The sequence below is a fragment of the Myotis yumanensis genome, unplaced genomic scaffold (genome assembly GCF_028538775.1).
Source record: "Myotis yumanensis isolate MYYU_CA2020_CCGP unplaced genomic scaffold, mMyoYum1.0.hap1 SCAF_1, whole genome shotgun sequence".
NCBI classification, from domain to species: Eukaryota; Metazoa; Chordata; class Mammalia; order Chiroptera; family Vespertilionidae; genus Myotis; species Myotis yumanensis.
Window position 1 is genome coordinate 52,681,868 of NW_027223752.1, and position 17,985 is coordinate 52,699,852.

The 17,985-nt window shown below is 41.4% G+C and overlaps 1 protein-coding gene across 1 annotated transcript in view; it reads right to left on the reverse strand.

Annotated features, from left to right (window-relative positions):
• USP3 (ubiquitin specific peptidase 3) overlaps window positions 1-13,857 on the reverse strand; it is a 101,776-nt gene extending 87,919 nt beyond the window's left edge. The window contains exon 1 of the mRNA XM_070421348.1: window positions 13,623-13,857. Coding sequence (XP_070277449.1) covers window positions 13,623-13,713 — 91 coding nt within the window. The 5' untranslated portion in view covers window positions 13,714-13,857. The remainder of the gene's footprint in view (window positions 1-13,622) is intronic.
• Between the last annotated feature and the right edge of the window lie 4,128 nt (window positions 13,858-17,985).

The following is a 17,985-nucleotide window of genomic DNA, read 5'->3' on the forward strand; positions in this document are numbered from 1 at the left end:
TTTAAGATCACAGTAAGAGCTCAAAGACAGGAGCAGGCAGACAAATATCTTGAAGTCTTCTTTTAAAAAAAAATGTTTTTATTGATTTTTAGAGAGAAAAACATTGATGTGAGAGAGAAACATCAATCATGTGCCTCCTACACACACCTCCAGCAGGGATCAAACCCACAACCTAGCCACGTGACCTGGCCAGCTATTGAACCAGCGATGCTTGGGACAATGTTCAACCAACTGAATCACACCATCTAGGGCTTGAGGTATTCTTATAAAATCACTTACATATTACTGTTCATACAATTAGAAAGTTAAAACTTTCCATCTTCCTTGTAGACACCCAAAATACAAAGATGTATTTATATAAGGCTATCAGTTGCATCATTATTTGTAACTATAATATGTTGGAGACAACCTAAATGCCCTATCATAGGAGAGTGTTTGAATTCGTTGTGACACATCCACGAATGGGAGTACTATGAAACTATTAGTGCTATCCAAAATATACTGTTAAATGAAAGAAGCGAAGTCCAAAAGAGTATACTTAAGCTTGCGACTTTTTGTGAGAGAAAATAAGAAAAGACTCCTATATTTTCATAAAAAAAAGAAATGCAGGAAGGATAAATCAAAATAATTGGTTGTCTACAAGGAGTGAGTGGGAATGAGTGGAGGGGTTGGGTAGTAACACTTCTAGATACAGTTTTCATTTTTGGAACCATGCTAATGCTTTACATACTCAAAAAGTAAATAAAAATCAGCAAGGATGATGTGCAAAAACATCTAAAATGGAAATTAAACAAAAACAAATGAACTTAACTGTATGTCAAATAAATAATATGTGTAGTAACAGGAGGGAGACTAACCCAAATAACTTTTGAACATATACTTTATAAAGACAAAAAGAACTGTAAAGAAATACTGACCTCTAGTTATAAGGGTTTTCTTTGCAGTGGTATGGGTTAGCAGTTCTGGAACTACTTTCTCTGATTATGGCATTGAGCAAATGAGTACATATGTTGGGGATAATGGGAACCAGATTATCAGTGTTGGAAAAGGGCATTACAAGTAAGGAAAAGGGCAAGACTACATCTGTAGTGTGAAGTTGGAATTATAGGCATCAATATAAACTATTGGTTTTACACACACACACACACACACACGTATAGACATGTATATTTGTTTTTCTTAGCTCTTATCCACTGAGAGATCTTAGCTTATAAACATCATTTATTCCCAACAAAAAGAAATTAATGCTACTTAGAAAAATGGCTGATTGCAAGTAAGGCTGGGGCAGGCTGAGTACAAGATGAGCCCGGAGCATCTTGCTGTGCCGGAGTAAGAAAGAGCTCAAAGAGCCATAGAAACTTGTCAGAATTATGGCTCTAGGGGTTTCCCACTAGCCAAATCTAGGACATTTTGAGCCTCAAAATAAATAACAAAATATCGCAAAATAAAGTAAAAATCTGAATCCATACTAATAAATAAACAAGTGGGAGAGAAAGGAAAACTTTCTCTCATAGAATATCAACTAATACGTTTAGAAGAAATACAAATTAGAAGATCAACATCTTGCAAGTGCCCTAATAATTACTGATTCAGTCAAGAATTATCAACGTGTGATAAGTTTAGGTGAAAGTTTGGTAACGAACAGGATATATATACGTACACACAAGGTGGAGCAAAAGTAGGTTTACAGTTGTATGAGAAACAGTTTATTCTTGTATTATTATTTATTAATTACTGTATCATTTTCCACAAGAACAACCATAAACCTACTTTTGCCCCATCCTGTGCATATATATGATCTCAAAGTCACTCTTGTATGAAAAGACAAAAATAAAATAGATCTTTGAAGAAAACCTCTAGTCTGACAGAATCTTTTTAAAAAGAGAAAGAACCCAGAAGAAACAGAAACAATGTAAGGAGCAAGGAAAACTTTAAACCAAACTCAAAAACCCTGGAGTAATCAGAGAAGATACTGCAAAACAACAGCAACAGAATGTATGAAAAGGCAATGGTCAGAAAAATGAGAAAAAAGCTCTTGAGAATTAAAAATATGATTATCAAAAGTCAATAGATGGGTGGAAGAAAAAAAAAACCAAAGAAATATCTCAGAACTAGAACCAAAAGGCAGAATATTACAGGTTCTACTCAGGATATCCAACATTCAATTAGTAGCAGTTCCAGAAAGGAAAAGTACAAATTAGGAGATGTAAGTATGGGAGAATGAGTGTGCTATCAAATGTATAGATTGAAAGATCTCTTGAGTACCCATCACAATAAAGGAAAACTACCCATGCCAAAACAAGTCATTTTGAAATTTCAGAAGATAAAATACCTATTCTAAAAGCTTCCAAGAAAAAGAATTACAGAATATATATATATATATTAATCAGAAAGGCATCAGATTTCTCAACAGCAACACTAGAAAACTAAAAACAAAAGAGCAATGACCTCATCATTCTAAGAGAAAAATCTTTTCTAATAGTCTAGAGTCAGCCAAGCAATCCTATATAATAAAAGCCTAATATGCCAAGTGTCCGTTCATTCGACCATTTGACCAGTTCCTATGACACACACTGACCACCAAGGGGCAGATGTTTGGACTGGTAGGTTAGCTTGCTGCTGGGGTCCAGCAGATCAGGACTGGGTGAGACGGGCCGGACACACCCTGGAGCCCTCCCATGGTCCCTCTCCGGCCCCAACTATGCACCAGTGGGGTCCCTCAGCCTGTCCTGCACCCTCTCACAATCCGGGACCCCTCGGGGGATGTCCACAGGCCAGGTCAAGGGACCCCACCATGCACGAATCTGTGCACCAGTCCTCTAGTTAAATATAAAGGTAGAATAAAAGCATCAGACTTGCATGGGGTCAAAAAGTAACCTTCTACGGGAAGAGAGCTCAATGATATACCCCAGCAAAACAGTTAATAAACCAAGAAAGAGAAAGACAAGGGATCCAGGAAGTAGATCTAATACAGAGAACAGCAAGGGAATCACAGGATAAGAACTGTTCAATAGGCCTAAGGAACAATTACTTCAAATGGGAGCAAGTGGGCTCTGGGAAAGAGGGCTTCAGGAAAACACAGTGGTAAGAGATTATCTCCCTGTATGAGTGCTTGGAAAATAATATTCGTGGACATTTGGCAGACTTATAAAGTACACTTGGGAGAAAGCATGTAGAAGGTGAACTAAGCAATTTTTTAAAAAGGCAATTATTTACTCAAGGAAAAACAAAATGCTGGACAAAAAAGAAAAAGCAATCACCATATTAATCAGAATTTGCCATCAAATTACATTGAAAAACGGAGAGGGGGGCAGAGAGAAGGGTGGTGCAACCATGAATGTCCCACCTACCATAGCAAGATGTCGAGAGATAATGCCTAAAATTGATAAATTAAGAAATAAGAGTGTATTACTTAGCAGTATGCAGGAAAATTTGAGAGAAAAAGCTAAGGAGGGCTTAACGTGGTTGTCTGTGGACAGTAGGACAGAGGGTGAAGGGGTGGGAAGGAGATTACTGTTCTATTTTAAACCTTTTGATACTATGACTTACTGTTTATATGTTTTACTTTTTGAAAGCATGAATTAATATTTATAAGGTAAACTGACATATAACAGTTATATCAATTCATAAGACTGCCCAAACTTTATCTTTTTTTTAAAAAAAAAAAAGTATGCCTAAAATCCACTATATGGCATAAAAATTAAAATAGCAGTTTATCATTTGGGACCAATTCCCTATAAACTGTAAGGCTAATTTGCAGAACTTAATATGTGTCCTCTAACTAGAGAAAGTAATTTCAAGCTGGCCAAAATTTGTCATGCATATGTTAACAGATCCAGATACCTACAGAGCCAGAAAAGAGAGGGCATCTGGTCCTGCTGACTTCCCACATAGAGGCAAATTTCGATCCATAAGGCTGGTCCCCTCACCGGTTCAAGTACTTTAGTTTTGAAATGGATTTTTGAAATCAGTTTTTAACATCAAATGAAAATAACATATGGAAACAATATGTGAAACCACATATTCTCAAAAACTGTAATGCACTAAACAAATTCGTTATTATTAATTCTGTCACAAACTCAGACTTGTTCAGACCTAGTTTGGAGAAAAACACCTAATGAGGCTATTATGCTATAGCTACCAGTCTTCAGCTAAATACTGGACCTGTGCCCCTACCTCCAAATGAGGGGAAAGGGTAATGGGGAGAAGGATTAATACTACTAAAGCCAAAGCAGATTACAAAATCAGAGTCAAAATGGGCCACTTTTGCCTTTGGAAGACCAGACACAAATAACTACAGAAAAATTACCAGTTTACATTGTTTCGAAAATAACTTCCCCCAAGAAGCTAATTATGTGGAGAATGAACACAAAAAACATGAATCACTTAAGAAAAATTCTGACATCCAATATTTTCATTTATTTAATATAGCAAGATCTGATGCAATTGCATGCTTTTGCCAACAACCTGAGTAAGCAAAGCCAAGGTTAAACAGCAGTGTGATCTTCAAAAGAAATGAATCAAATCATAAATGTAAATACCACCCAACTATTATTTAAAAATAATTGCAAGTGTATGCAATATAAGAAAAGATTCTTATGTATATATTTTTATAGGAAGCACTCCTTCCCATAAATAAATTTTAAAAAACTAAGAGCTTTAGGGACCTCTTATGATCAGACTTTACTCAGAGAACAATGTGTTTAATATTTACATTATACAAGTCTCTTCCTATTTTTTTGTGATTATATAATAAAGGTTAGTGCTAAAGCACATGGGGAGATTGCCACACATGTATTTATTAGTGTGCTGGGAAACTCTTTATTCTTTTAAAATCAATGGGACTATTTATGAAGAAGTGGAAAATATATATATAACAACTGGGCACACACTTATACTCTGCTTAAAGGGCTGGATACCCAATATTACAAAAAATAGGCACCTGCAGACTCCAACCGCTGTTGTAATTATTTAATAAAAACCAAGAGTTGGAATTTTTTATAGCCAATAGACACAATTTTAAAATATGACACACATTTCCCCAAGAATCTCTATTATTAATTCAAAAGTGAAAAAAAAACACAAACACCTGAAAATATTTTTTTAAATGTATTTCTATTGATTTCAGAGAGAAAGGGAGAGGGAAAGAGAGATAGAAACATCAATGATGAAAGAGAATCATTGTTTGGCTGCCTCCTGCATTCCCCACACTGGGGATTGAGCCCCACAACCTGGGCATGTGCCCTGACCAGGAGTCGAACCCTGACCCCCTGGTTCATAGGTTGACACTCAACCACTCAGACAGGCCGGCTGGGCTGAAAAAATATTTTTTACATGAAGGTCTAAAAATACTACTATATACAAACAAAACACTTGAAAAAAATGAAACTAATACAGTAAAACTCTCAGAATTAAATTTTCATGGCACAGCCCTGCCGGTGGCTCAGTTGGTTGGAGTGTCTTCTGGTACATCAAAAAGGTTCTGGGTTTGACCCCATTTGGGGCTCATACTGGAGGCAACCTATGTTTCTCTTTCTCTCTCTCTCTCTCTCTCTCTCTCTCTCTCTCTCTCTTCCTCTCTCTCTAAAATCAATTTAAAAAACATATCCTCGGGTGAGGATTAAAAAATAATATTCTCACAGCATGAACATTGGTAGCTACATCATATACATAAGGTGAAACTTGAGTTCTTAGTTGTTGCAGAGCAACTGTTAACACATCTATTAACATTCAGAATAATTCAGGTGAAAACTAGAGTTAATCTCAAGTCAAAGGACATTTTATTGTATGACACTAAAACATACATACATAAATATTAATAATAAATGTCAGCCACAAAGTTTTAAGTTATATAAAAGTTATTTTCAAAAAAATATTATTTCAAAACATTTCTCTAACATGTTACCTATCAATTATCCCAAGGAAACATTCTATCACAGTAATTTGTTTACTAAAAGTTTCAGGTTGATCTTCAAAACTTTGATTAAGATAGTACAATCCCAATATTGTGCAAAAAATGTTCAAAACAAAGGAATGGACAATAATCTATTTTTTGAAAAAGAAAACCTGAGCATGGACAGTAAGGACAAATATTTAAAGAAGCTAAAACAATAAGTGTACTATCTTATAATCAGTTAAATTAAACCTGCAGGAAGAAGAGTTAATCACCAGCCAGTTCTTCCCGGTGATGAGATAGTACAAGAACAGTCCATAAAATTAAGAGTCTTCTGGTTGGGCCAAGGATAAACAGGCAAGCAGATTTCTACAAAGCTGTCTTAAACCCATCTAGAACAAAGAAAAATATCAGGACAGAACATCTACTCAAAATAGAAAACAGCTCACTGGTAGAGCTCTTCAATCGTAAAGCAGAATACAAATTCTCCAGATAAAATCCACTTGGTTGTAATATCTTTTCAGAGATACAAGCCAGTTCCTTAAAAATAAACTCTCAATTCCCTCCTTAAAGAGGTCTTATTAAATTTAATTAGCTAAGCATTTACTTAACTTCGAAGAATTTAGCTAACACAACAACTAACAACTAATACAACTATAAACTTCATTTTTCAATGTCCAAATTTAATTTCAATAGTTTTCAAAATCTGAAATATTCTTTCTAAGCTCATCTGTATTTTATGCATCTGTAAATAGCACACATATACCTACTTTTCAGTGTATCTGAAAAAGAGAGAGAAATGTGTTTTTAAGCTTTGCAGTCTAAAGACTATAAACTTTTGCAAGGAAGACGATTAGAAAATCTTAGAATACAACTAAATGGAACCAACAAAGTACACTACCTAAAAACAAAGATTCCAATAACCTCTGAAATACCAGAGGCAAAAGCTAAATTCAGTATCTTAACAATTTTCTTCCTCTCCCACCCCAGAACAAACGACCTCCAAGAATCTTCTCTACCAGAAACAAAATGAAAAAATGGGAGGGGCAACTTCAAAAACAGAAGCACATTTAAAAAATAACCTAAAGCTAATTGCATTTTATCCACAGCTATGTTAAGATGGCTAGTTTGTTACATCTGAAGTAATGTGAATAGACCACAAAGAAATTAGATCTGAACTGTAAGGAAGTTAAGACATTAAAAACCAGTTTTCTACCAATTGTACTACCAATCTTGTCCCAACTTGCCTTCACTTTAATAAACAGGGGGAGAAAGAGCTCATCAAATTCAGAATTTAAATAAATTATTTTTAAAATGTGAAATTTAAAATATATTTTTATGTCAAGAATCTTCAAAGGAAGTATTTCAAGTATGCTTCTACACACTTTAAATCCTTTAAATTTATCAAGCATTAAGTTACTGGATGACAAAATAAAGACAACCCAAAAGTATAGTTTGAATGGCATTTGAATGTAAACTTTAGGCTCTATCTACTACCCTCCCCCTCCCCCAAGCATGTTAAGCAACTCTCTTAATCTGTCTCAGTTTCACAATCTATAAAACAGGAAAAACTACAAGGATGGGTAGTTAATTAAATTAGGAATAAATGCTAGCAAGCTGCTTTGAAGTTACTTTATGCTGTTCTCAGTCCTCCTCCTACTCAGTAAAACTAATAAATGAGAAAACATCTGGAATTACTATAGATACTAACATCTGCAGTCTCACAGCAGTTAAAAGATGATCTCTATTTACAAGCTTCTAAACCAAAGTTCATTCAACAACCCCAAAAGATTTCAGGATACAATTGCAAAGAACATTTTTTAAGTAAATTTCCTTTCAGTCTGAAAGATACCTAATCTTACCTACTTCTCAAAACAGGCTGTTACAAATTGCAGAGCATCTTGAGCAGTCTTGGCACAAAACAATTCTTGGTAAGATGAACAAGCTGTTACTGTTGTTAATGCTATTTTCAGCATTCTAAACTGTCAATCAAGGTAAGCTTCATCACAAATACTCCCTCCAAAAAGTACTAGTCCCTACTGAGAATCTAAGTACTTCCTTCTAAGCCATCTGTCCAGGAAAGCTCTATTAACACACCTAGAATGCAGTTGCTCTCAGTCTAAAGGAGCTATGAATAAATATAAAACACTAAAACATTAAACCATCTACATTTTCCACTTCTCACACTGATAAACTACCTACCCAAGTCTATTCCGATGCCCAGGTTAAACACAAAACCCATAGGCAGGTTGGTCAGAAACTGCAGCTTAATCAAAGGAGGCTAATACAGTATTTTTTTTTTCCAAAGAAGGAAAATATATAAAATAGCTCAAGATGAGGGGAGGGGACTCAAAAAGAAAAAAACAAAGCAGGTTAGGAGGAAATGTACATGTAAATTACTCCCTGATGGAAGACTCAATTAAATTTTAAAACAGGAATTTAAATTACTCAGTGAGCTACAAATTCAATTACTCACTGTTCTGCTTACTAGCTACAAACACTATAAAAATGTAAGTATCTCTAAATCTAATTTGAAGGATCCAAAATTAATCTATTATATTCTAGTAAAGAAGGAAGTTGCACAAATTTCAATGAGGAAACAGTAGGATGTTCTAAGAGGCTACGGCTAATGCTATAAAAGCAAAGAATAATGAGAATGAATTCTTTTGAGAATAAAGGATTAATGGGAAAGTGAACCAAAGAGTTCAAATTCTCCCCTCAACCCCATTCTTTCCTGGCCTAAGAAGACTGTTTAGAAAATAACTTCTGATCAATGTGTCAAAACTTTTTCACAGCAGCAAAATACTAACCTCAATCCCTAGACGGCAATTTCCTCAACCAAACAAATGATACACATTCTAAATTCCAGCTCTTTCACATCTACTACAAATTATTTTGAGACCATGAAAATATGGTGAGGTTACCTTAAGGTCTGGGGGGGGGAGGGGGCAGAATACTACTGCCAGAAAAACTAGAAAGGCAATTATATTTGGCTCAAGCTTACAAATATTACCTTAAAAAGTTTAAATCCTCTAGAAAAGTAAGTAAAATTTAAATATTAATCTTGAGAATGTGAAAAAAGTATCACCTGCCCACGGATTTTTAACTGCCTTAGTCACTACTACAATGTCCACCTGCCCACCTAGAAATACAGAATGTCAAAATTCAAACTCATTGTGGTAACAACATCGCGGCAGATGGTCATGTGCTGACAATCCAGTCAAAGTTACAGAATAAAATACGGGGAGTGAGGACAGGTGAAAGCATTCTGGGGGGAAGCTCACTTGCTCTGCATTAATTTTCAACATAAAGACCATTCCAGCCATGATGTAAATGGAAGAAAATTTCTTCATTCTTTAAACACATATTTACTGTCTTATGTTCTAGGCACTTAATAAATACTTCATAAAGTGTTACTTCAAAAGGTAAATGCATTTTTCCTAAGGAACTGATCCTATCTAGAAAATTTAATCAGAATACCAGAATCCTCTTTAGAAGTGGGTTGTAAGAGAAATGTGACACAAAATAATTGATTTCTTACTTTTGTCACAAATTACACATTTATTACCACTGACAAGGACTCAATAATCAGTATATTAACCTGCTAAATGGATCTTCAAAAATAGGGTTTATCTCCAATATCCACTCCAAACCTGCCAACCATTTACTTGATCTATACTTACTTTTCATAAGTAATGCGAGGGGAAGTGTGTACTGGATACCTATAAAGAGGCATACACAACTCTTTGAAGAATTAATCAGGCAAAATTTTTGATGCCTGTAACTATGAAAATATTGCCAATTTAACTGGTTCACCAAAAACCCTAAAGTTCAGATGCCTTCCTAAGTTATTGAAAACAGTTGTGTTTAGGATATTTTTTTAAAACAATTTGTGTATTTTTTCCCCTGTATTTTGCCTCTGGTTCAACGCTTCTATCCACAGAAAAAAATAACTGCCCAAACCTCCAGCTTCTGAATATAACATCTGGTATGTGCACACACCAAAAAGCTTAAGAGAATGTCCTAGTTTTTATTTAAAAATTTTCATTTAAAATGAGAATGCCTTTAGCAAAGATTAGACATAAATCAGCTTTTACCTTATTAGGAAATTGCTATTTTCAACATTTACCTTAAACCACAACATGGATTTATCTTCTAACCAGTTAGCTTCCTGTCTCTCCCCAACTAGATTAGACTAACATTTTTCAAAGCAAAGGACTATTGGACCCCATGATCTGTTGCCCAGCTAATACATTTCAAAAGCTTTGTAAGTTTCCACAAAGACATAAGGGTTGCTAGCCTTAAAGCTTTAAGGATTTCCCTAATACTTCATAGCTAGTCTATTAAGAGCAGGTGTCCTTAGCTGTTACTATAGTTGTATACTAGTGGGTTCTCAAAGTGTGGTCCTGGACTCCTGAGAATTTTCAAGACCCTCTTAGGGGGCACATGAGGTCAAATGATTCTCATAAATAATATTAAAGTGTTACTTATATTTTTTATCCTCATTCTCTCACAAGCATGCATTAGTTTTCCAGATTCTACATGATGTATAATGTAACCAGAGACTGAATGCAAAAGCAGATATGAAAATCCAGCTGTCTCCTATTATGCTAGACAACAGTTGCAAAAATATAAAATAATGCTGCTCTTTTTACTAAATTTTGTTTTGAAAAGATATTTTATGGAAACTATGGTTTATGTTAACAGGTAATGGATTATTTTTATTTGTGATTTAATAAGTACACATTAAAAAAATTTTCCGTTTTAATTTCTGGTACAGCAACTATCAATAAACGTGAGCCACAGCAACAAAAGCTCTTTTTGGGTTCTCAACTTTTAAGTGTAAAGGGGTCCTGAGAACAAAAAAGTTTGAGAACAGCCACAGTACACAATTACATAACCTAACACACAGTGCCTTCCACAGATAAGAAGCTCAAGTTAACTCTGAAATATAATTACTTCTTAGACCCTCTAATCTTGTTGAGTAATATATCTCCTTGGAAAGCATAATTCAGCATGAAGCCATTCTATTCTAGGTCCTACTTAAGGGGCTTTAGATATTTACGTATTTAGAGTCCTCTTTATAAAGATGTTCTGACCTATAATACTTCCTATTGTTTGAATAGTGTTTCTTAACATTTTTCACGAAAATTGCCTTATTCATCCTAACAGCAACCTGTGAAGTATTACCCTTTTTACAGATGACGTCATGAAACTGATGCTTAAAGGACACAGAACTACTTGTCCAAGGATGTACTGCTAGCTAATAGGGCCTAGGGATGTTCATCTTTTGCAATTGCTTGGCTGCTTTAAAGCTGTTTCACTGTGGTGTAATTCCAATGAAAACAGGGCAAGGGCATTACTTGTACTGTCCCAGTGTCAAAACAGGGATTTTTTTCGCTAGTTACTAAGAACATAATCAGACACAATACTCAGTCACACCATTATTCAACACATCGGCTACCCTTTGGTTCCCTACCAAAAGAGAGAGAGAGAGAAAGAGAGAGAGAATATTCAAGAGTGTTGGAGGATAAATACCAGAATATATAATCCTCCAAGATGATGAATTAGTTAAGGACACACACACACAGATAAGGACTCACAGATTTACTAATCATTTAATCACTGAAACAACAGGCAGGTAAGAACAAGATGGAGCTCAATACAGTAACATTAAATTAATGAATGGATGGATGCCAATAGGTTCAATTTACAGAATGGAATATGGACAGAAGAAAATCCCCACATAAAGTTAAACTTGCTTTATTGGTCTACAAACCCAAGCGAGAGGCAAAGTACCATCCTACCCCTTGGACAGAAACTATCCCTCCATTAGGGCTAGAAACGTTCTTGTTACCAGCACAAGTCTCTAGTTATGCTCCATTTTAACTTACATTCCTCAAGAAATGCCCACTTTTCTGCATCTCTTTTCCATGACTGACAAAGGCAAGACTGACTCACAAGAGGATATCTGCCATTTGCATGTGCCCAGCGAGGCCATTTTAAAATTTGATGTGATTTTACCAGAAAAAAACAACAACACAAAAACAGAATTGTGCTAACTGTCCTGTAGTTTATTTACAACAGATGAGCAAGAGTAATTTCATCATTCCTCATGAGGTATGCTTTTCCTAGTGTTTACTTAGGCCATTTTTTTTTTCAAATATCTTTTGGAAAAAAATTAAAAGTTAGTTATAGTATCACAGCTATAACTACAATTGTAGCTAATGCACCAACAACCAATTTGTAAAGCAATTCGATGCACCTTTATTTGTTGTTCCATACTCAACATTTACTGCAAAAGATGTATTCATATGTAAGAGCTAATTTATACAAGTTTCCGTACCCTCATAAAAGAGCTGCAATACCGCACTGTAAAACCAATTAACCGGCTGATCTTTAAAAGGCTTCTTGCAGAAAAAAATAATCCGACTTTACAAAGGCAAGCAAAGCACCAAACCTCTGAGAGGTCCAAGGAAACCGGGGTTATTTCTATTCCTTATCCCAGAGTATATCTTTCTTTGTGGCGTTACCTATGTTTTTCTCCAAGGACAAAATTACCATTGAAGAAGAAACCTGTCAAAAGTGTTAACGGCAGCCTCTAAACTACCTTCCCAGCTGCAGCCCGTAACGAGAAATGTCACACTGCTAAATCGTACCATGGCTGTGTGCCTAGATGTCTTCAAATAAATTTAAGGTTTTTGTAGGGCACCGTTCGAATTTTACACTACAATCTAAGCTACCACGGACCGTCTCAAATCTAATAAACAAAGACTCTAGCGGCGGCACCAGGGCCCTACCAGGAAGTAATCAAAGCCGTGCGGCCGGTGCGATCCTAAGTCGGCGGAACAGACAATAAGAGGGCACTGGGGTTTCCAGCGGGCCAGCAGAAGGAGTTCATTTGCGTAAGCGATGCAAAAGCACTGCATAAACCTAACAACTGTTACGCCGCACGTGAACTCGGGAACCCCAACGCAGTTTCAGACCACACAACACCCTCCAGGCCATCGAGCCGCCCTCCCAAGCGGCTGCTGGGTCGGCCCCCGAGCTTTCCGGGCCACAGCTTGTTTTCAAACTTCACCCTCCCCGGGTGATGAAAGACTCCGACCTCGGCCGCCCGAGCGCTGAGCGCTGAGCACCGAGCACCTCTCGCAGCTCGGAGCTCCCGCCCGGCACAGATCGGGTTGCCTGCGGGCCAGCGGAGGGAAGCGGGGCTGGGGCCAGCGGCGAAAGGCCGGGGCGCCCCGAAGCCCAGACAAAGCTGCGCCCGGAGAGCGGCGTCTTCCCGTCCGGCCGAGGGCGCGACGCCACTCGGGCCCCTCCACACGTGAGACCGCCCTGTGGGGGCCGGACACCCGCCACTACCGCCCCCGACCCGGCGACTCGGGCGAGCACAGCCCCAGGGCGGGGCGGGGGCGCAGCCTCGGGCCCGGCTCCCGGTGCGGTGCGTCGCTGCCCCCACGCGCTCGCGGCCCCAGCGGGCTCCCGCCCCGCGCGGCCTCCCCTTCGGCGGCCCGACCGTCGGGCCGCGTAAAACAAAGGAGCCGCGGCCGCTCTGCCCGCCGCGCCCGCCCGCGCCCGCCTCACCGCATACCCTCCCCGGCCCCCGCAACCGGCTCGCCCTCATCCCTGCCGAGTCCGCGCGCCGGCCGCCCTCGGCCCCTAGACGGCAGGCCCGGCGGAGCCGGGGCCTCGGGTGCGCGGCGGGGCCGCCTGGGGCCGCACTCACCGCTGCAGCACCACGACGACGGGGAGCCGTTGGGGAACTTGGCTGAGTCCGGAGCGATACAGACGCTGGAACTGAGGTGCGGACACTCCATGGCCACGAGGAGAGCGGCGAGGAGGACCGAGGCTCGGGGTCCGGGCGAGGTGGGGGCGGACGGACTCCGAAGGCTCCGTCTGGGGTCGCTCCTCTCTGGGCGCTCGGCCGAAGGCGGCTGCGTCCCGAGCCCTTGCGTCAAAGAAAGCAAAGGCTTCCGGGCGCCGGGTTTTCTCGCCCGCCGTCTCCAGAAGCCCCGCTCCGGAGAACTGGACGCTCCGGGATCCGGGTTCTGCCGCCACCCCTAGGCGGGGGCTTCCGTCTTCCCAGGCCGGCCACGCCCCCCCGGACAGGCCACGCCCCATCGCCCAGCTCCGCCCCCGGCCACTCCGCGGGGTGGGGTCCTGCAGCGCCGGAGCTCCCCCGCGGGTGTCCCGGAGTCAAGCTGCGCTCCTAAATGACTTTCTCAACTCTACCGCCCGGGGCGGCCGCGGCTTCCCCGAGCCCCTGGGCTCCAGGAGGAGACACGCCGGTCCGGTCCACGGTGTTAACCGCGGCCAGCGAGCACTCGCACTCACAAGACTGATTGATCCTGCATGGTGTGCGGTGGTCTGACTACACCGTGGTAGAAAATCTGGCCATACAAGAAAGTGTGAAAGAGAGAAAAAAAAAAAAGAAAAAGAAAGTGAAGGAGAAAATAAAAACCACTCGGGCCGACACGCACTATAGCCCTCATCATACACAAGACGACACAAGCTCAGGTTAAGAGCCTGCCGCCTCCCCCCGCGGCCCAGCGGGCTGCAGAGCAGTATTGAGTGTTCTCCTGCGGGCAGGTGAGATGCTGACCAGGTTCTAGGTTCTGAACACGTGGCCTGAGCCAGTCACCTGGGTGCTGCGTGACCGGACCCGCTGGGGCGCCCACGAATCTGAGTTCAACCCCTGTCGTTGTGACTCACCTTGTGCATTACCTCAAGCACGTGGTAGGACTTCCATACCTCACCCTACACTGGGCGTTTGAGAGATGCCTAACCAGGGCTTGCTGAGCGCGAGGTCCTGGTAGCCAGCCTATACAAAGACAAGGGATCTAACTTTTGTTAAACACCTACTACCGTATCCCAACCAGGCACCTTACACACAATACCCATTTAAACCTCGCTCTACCCTGCAAGCTGCAGTTAGCACACACACACACACACACACACACACACACATACACGCGCGCGCGCGCGATTTTTTTTCCTGCGGGGAGGGGGTGGAGGTGGGGCGGGGGGGGGACTGAGTCTGCCGGTAATTGGTTAAGGCGTGCGCGGGCGCGGGTGGGATAGGATCCTCGACTCTGACCTGTTTGTGGAAAGTGGATAGGGAAAGCTGCAAGGGGCCTTTTGAGCAGGCGTTACACCCAGGCGAGCCTACGATCTCTCTGGGACACGGCCTTGAGGACCTCTGGGGCTATTACAAATACTGATTCGAAGTTGGAGCTCCTTGTAAAACCCGGCGAAGGAACAGCAAGGCCAGGAAGCGAGGAGGAGGAGGAGGAGGAGGAGGAGGAGGAGGAGGAGGAGGAGGATGTGGCAATCCTGCGGGCAGGACGAAAGGAGGAAGGTCAGGAAATGATTAACCGGGCTGGGCCGGGTAGTGGTTAGAGCAGGGCACCTCCCTGCAGAGTAGGAGCAGCTCAGGGACGCCCTCTCGGTCACTTCCCACGCCTCGCCACCCCACCCCTCACCGCACCCCGCCCCCACCTCCGGTCCCCCAGCACCATTCGATTCGTGCCTAACGGTGTCCACTCACCTGGGGCATCTGTACTGACTCTGTCTGCCAGTACTATTTCCGATTCCTCAGTCAACTTTCCACGTTTTGATTATTGTTCGCTTTCCAAGTTTTGATTGCTGTTATAGAGCAAGCTTTAGTCTGGGATTTTATGACAGTAAAGAGTTGGGAGCCCTAACTGGTTTGGCTCAGTGGATAGAGCGTCGGCCTGCAGACTGAAGGATCCCAGTCGATTCCAGTCAAGGGCATGTACCTTGGTTGTGGGCACATCCCCAGTAGGGGGTGTGCAGAAGGCAGCTGATCAGTTTCTAACTCTCTATCCCTCTCCCTTCCTCTCTGTAAACAATCAATAAAATGTAAAAAAAAAAAAAAAAAAAAAAAGATTTGGGAAAAGTACAGCTTTAGTCCTCCCAAGCCTTTCCTTCTCTTTTCTTTTTCATCTGTAAAATTGGGACAATAATACTTATTTGGCAAGGAAGACGTGAGCGTTCGTGTGAATTGCTACCACGTGGTAAGTAGCAAGTAAATTATAGCTTTTAAAATTATAGCAGGTGAGGGAACAATTCTTAGGAAAGGGGATGATAAATAAATCTGACCTTTGCTCAACTCTCCAGCCCTCTCCTATCAACTGATTTTTTTTTCAAGGTCTGGCTGGACCAACTTCTCTCCCTCTGGACACCTACCCCATGTAGTATCCCTGCCCCCACATTTAGGCCGGGAGGATGCCCTGCCCATGCCGTCTTCCATGTTGGCATGCAATGTTTCTTTTTCCACCCGCTCAGAGCCTCAGTTTCCTCATTCTCTAGACTTTACCTTAAACATCACTTCCTCAGGGAGGCCTTCCTGACCCCGCTGTACCCCTAGGTTATCTCCAGGTGTGTAATGCCCTTGTCTGCCCCCCCCCCCCCACACTCAGCCTTTTAAAAAACACTCTTCATGCGGATAATTATTTGTTTAATGTCTGTCTTCCCCCTGGAGTTCCATAAGGATAGCAAACAAGTCTGTCTGGTTTCCTGCTGTGTTCCTAACATAACAGGTCCAATAAATGTGTTCAATAATGAGTGAGGGATCAATTAGCAATGTCTTCCATGGGCAGGAGTTTAGGAAGTGGCACAATACATGCCAGGCATTTTCCCCCACCAAGGTGATCTCTAAATTCCCTTCAGCTTTGAATTTATGATTTTGACATCATCGGGAATGTGAAAGCACCTTGTAAGGTGTAAACGGCTAAAAAAAAAAAAAAAAAAAAAAAGATTAAAAAAATAAAGAAAAGAAAGGTTTTTATTAGAATTCTCTCCCCAGCTAGAATAAAAACCTCTGGGGCCGTAATTTAGTCATCTTTGACTGCGGTAGTCCCCAGAGAGAGAGCTATGACTACCAGGCAGTCCCTAGAAGCTGGGCAAATCAAAGAGGCCCTCCTGGGGCTTCAGCGAAGTTTTCCTAAAGCACGGGGAACTTTCCTGTGTCTCTGAAAGTTTTCATAATAAAATAAATTTCTTTAAAAAACTCGTGGTGAGTAAATGTGTCAAATGGGGGAAGACCACGGGGCACACTGGGAAATCGGCTTTTTAGTTCCTTGTTTCTTCGGCTACATTTAATACGACGTTTGCTTTTTTGTTCTTGGCTGGAATCGCTTTGGCACTGAGGAGTTCTGACATACATACCAGTGAGCCCTGATGGTGATGAGCCAGCTCCAGCTCTGGTGCTCAATGCTCGGCCTGGGGGTCACCAGCCAGCCCTCAGCAGCCACCACACACACCCACACACACACACACACACCAGCCCTCAGCACACACACACACACACACACACACACACCAGCCCTCAGCACACACACACACACACACACACACACACACACACACACCAGCCCTCAGCATACACATACACACCCATACACACACACAAAAACCAGCCCGCAACACACACACACACACCAGCCCTCAGCGCGCGCGCGCGCGCGCACACACACACACACACACACACACCAGCCCTCAGCACACACACACACACACACACACACACACACACTCATGCCCCCATGGAGCAGTTCCTGCCCACAGAGATGAGTGAGTTTTAAGTTTATATTTTTCAGAGAAGAACACACCATTTCAACCATACTAACAAATGTTTCTCTTCTAAAGGAGATATATAGATTTATGGGGGCGGCGGGGAGGTGCTGACATGGGAAGGAGGCATACGTTGCCATGGGAACAATGATCAGGAAAGGTCTCAAGGTTGCTGTGACCTTCCTCTAGCCTTAGACTTGAGACTTATGGCAGAATCGGGAGTCCTAAGGCAAGGATTACAAGCTGACCAGGCCCTGGGGAAGACTAGCTGTGACTAACCCCATTCAGGCAAGGCTTATTGGAAGAACCCAGAGAGCTAGGTTAATTATTTACCATAGAGATTTTTCTAGGAGCAAAGCCTCCTAGGGAAATCAAAGTTAGATCAAGAAGAAGCTTGGAGAGAATTCAGAAGGGTGTGAAGGGGTAGTGGGGGAGGGCCCCCAGGAACTCTTTTATCACCTCATTTAATTTCCCAAGCAGCATTTATCTGATGG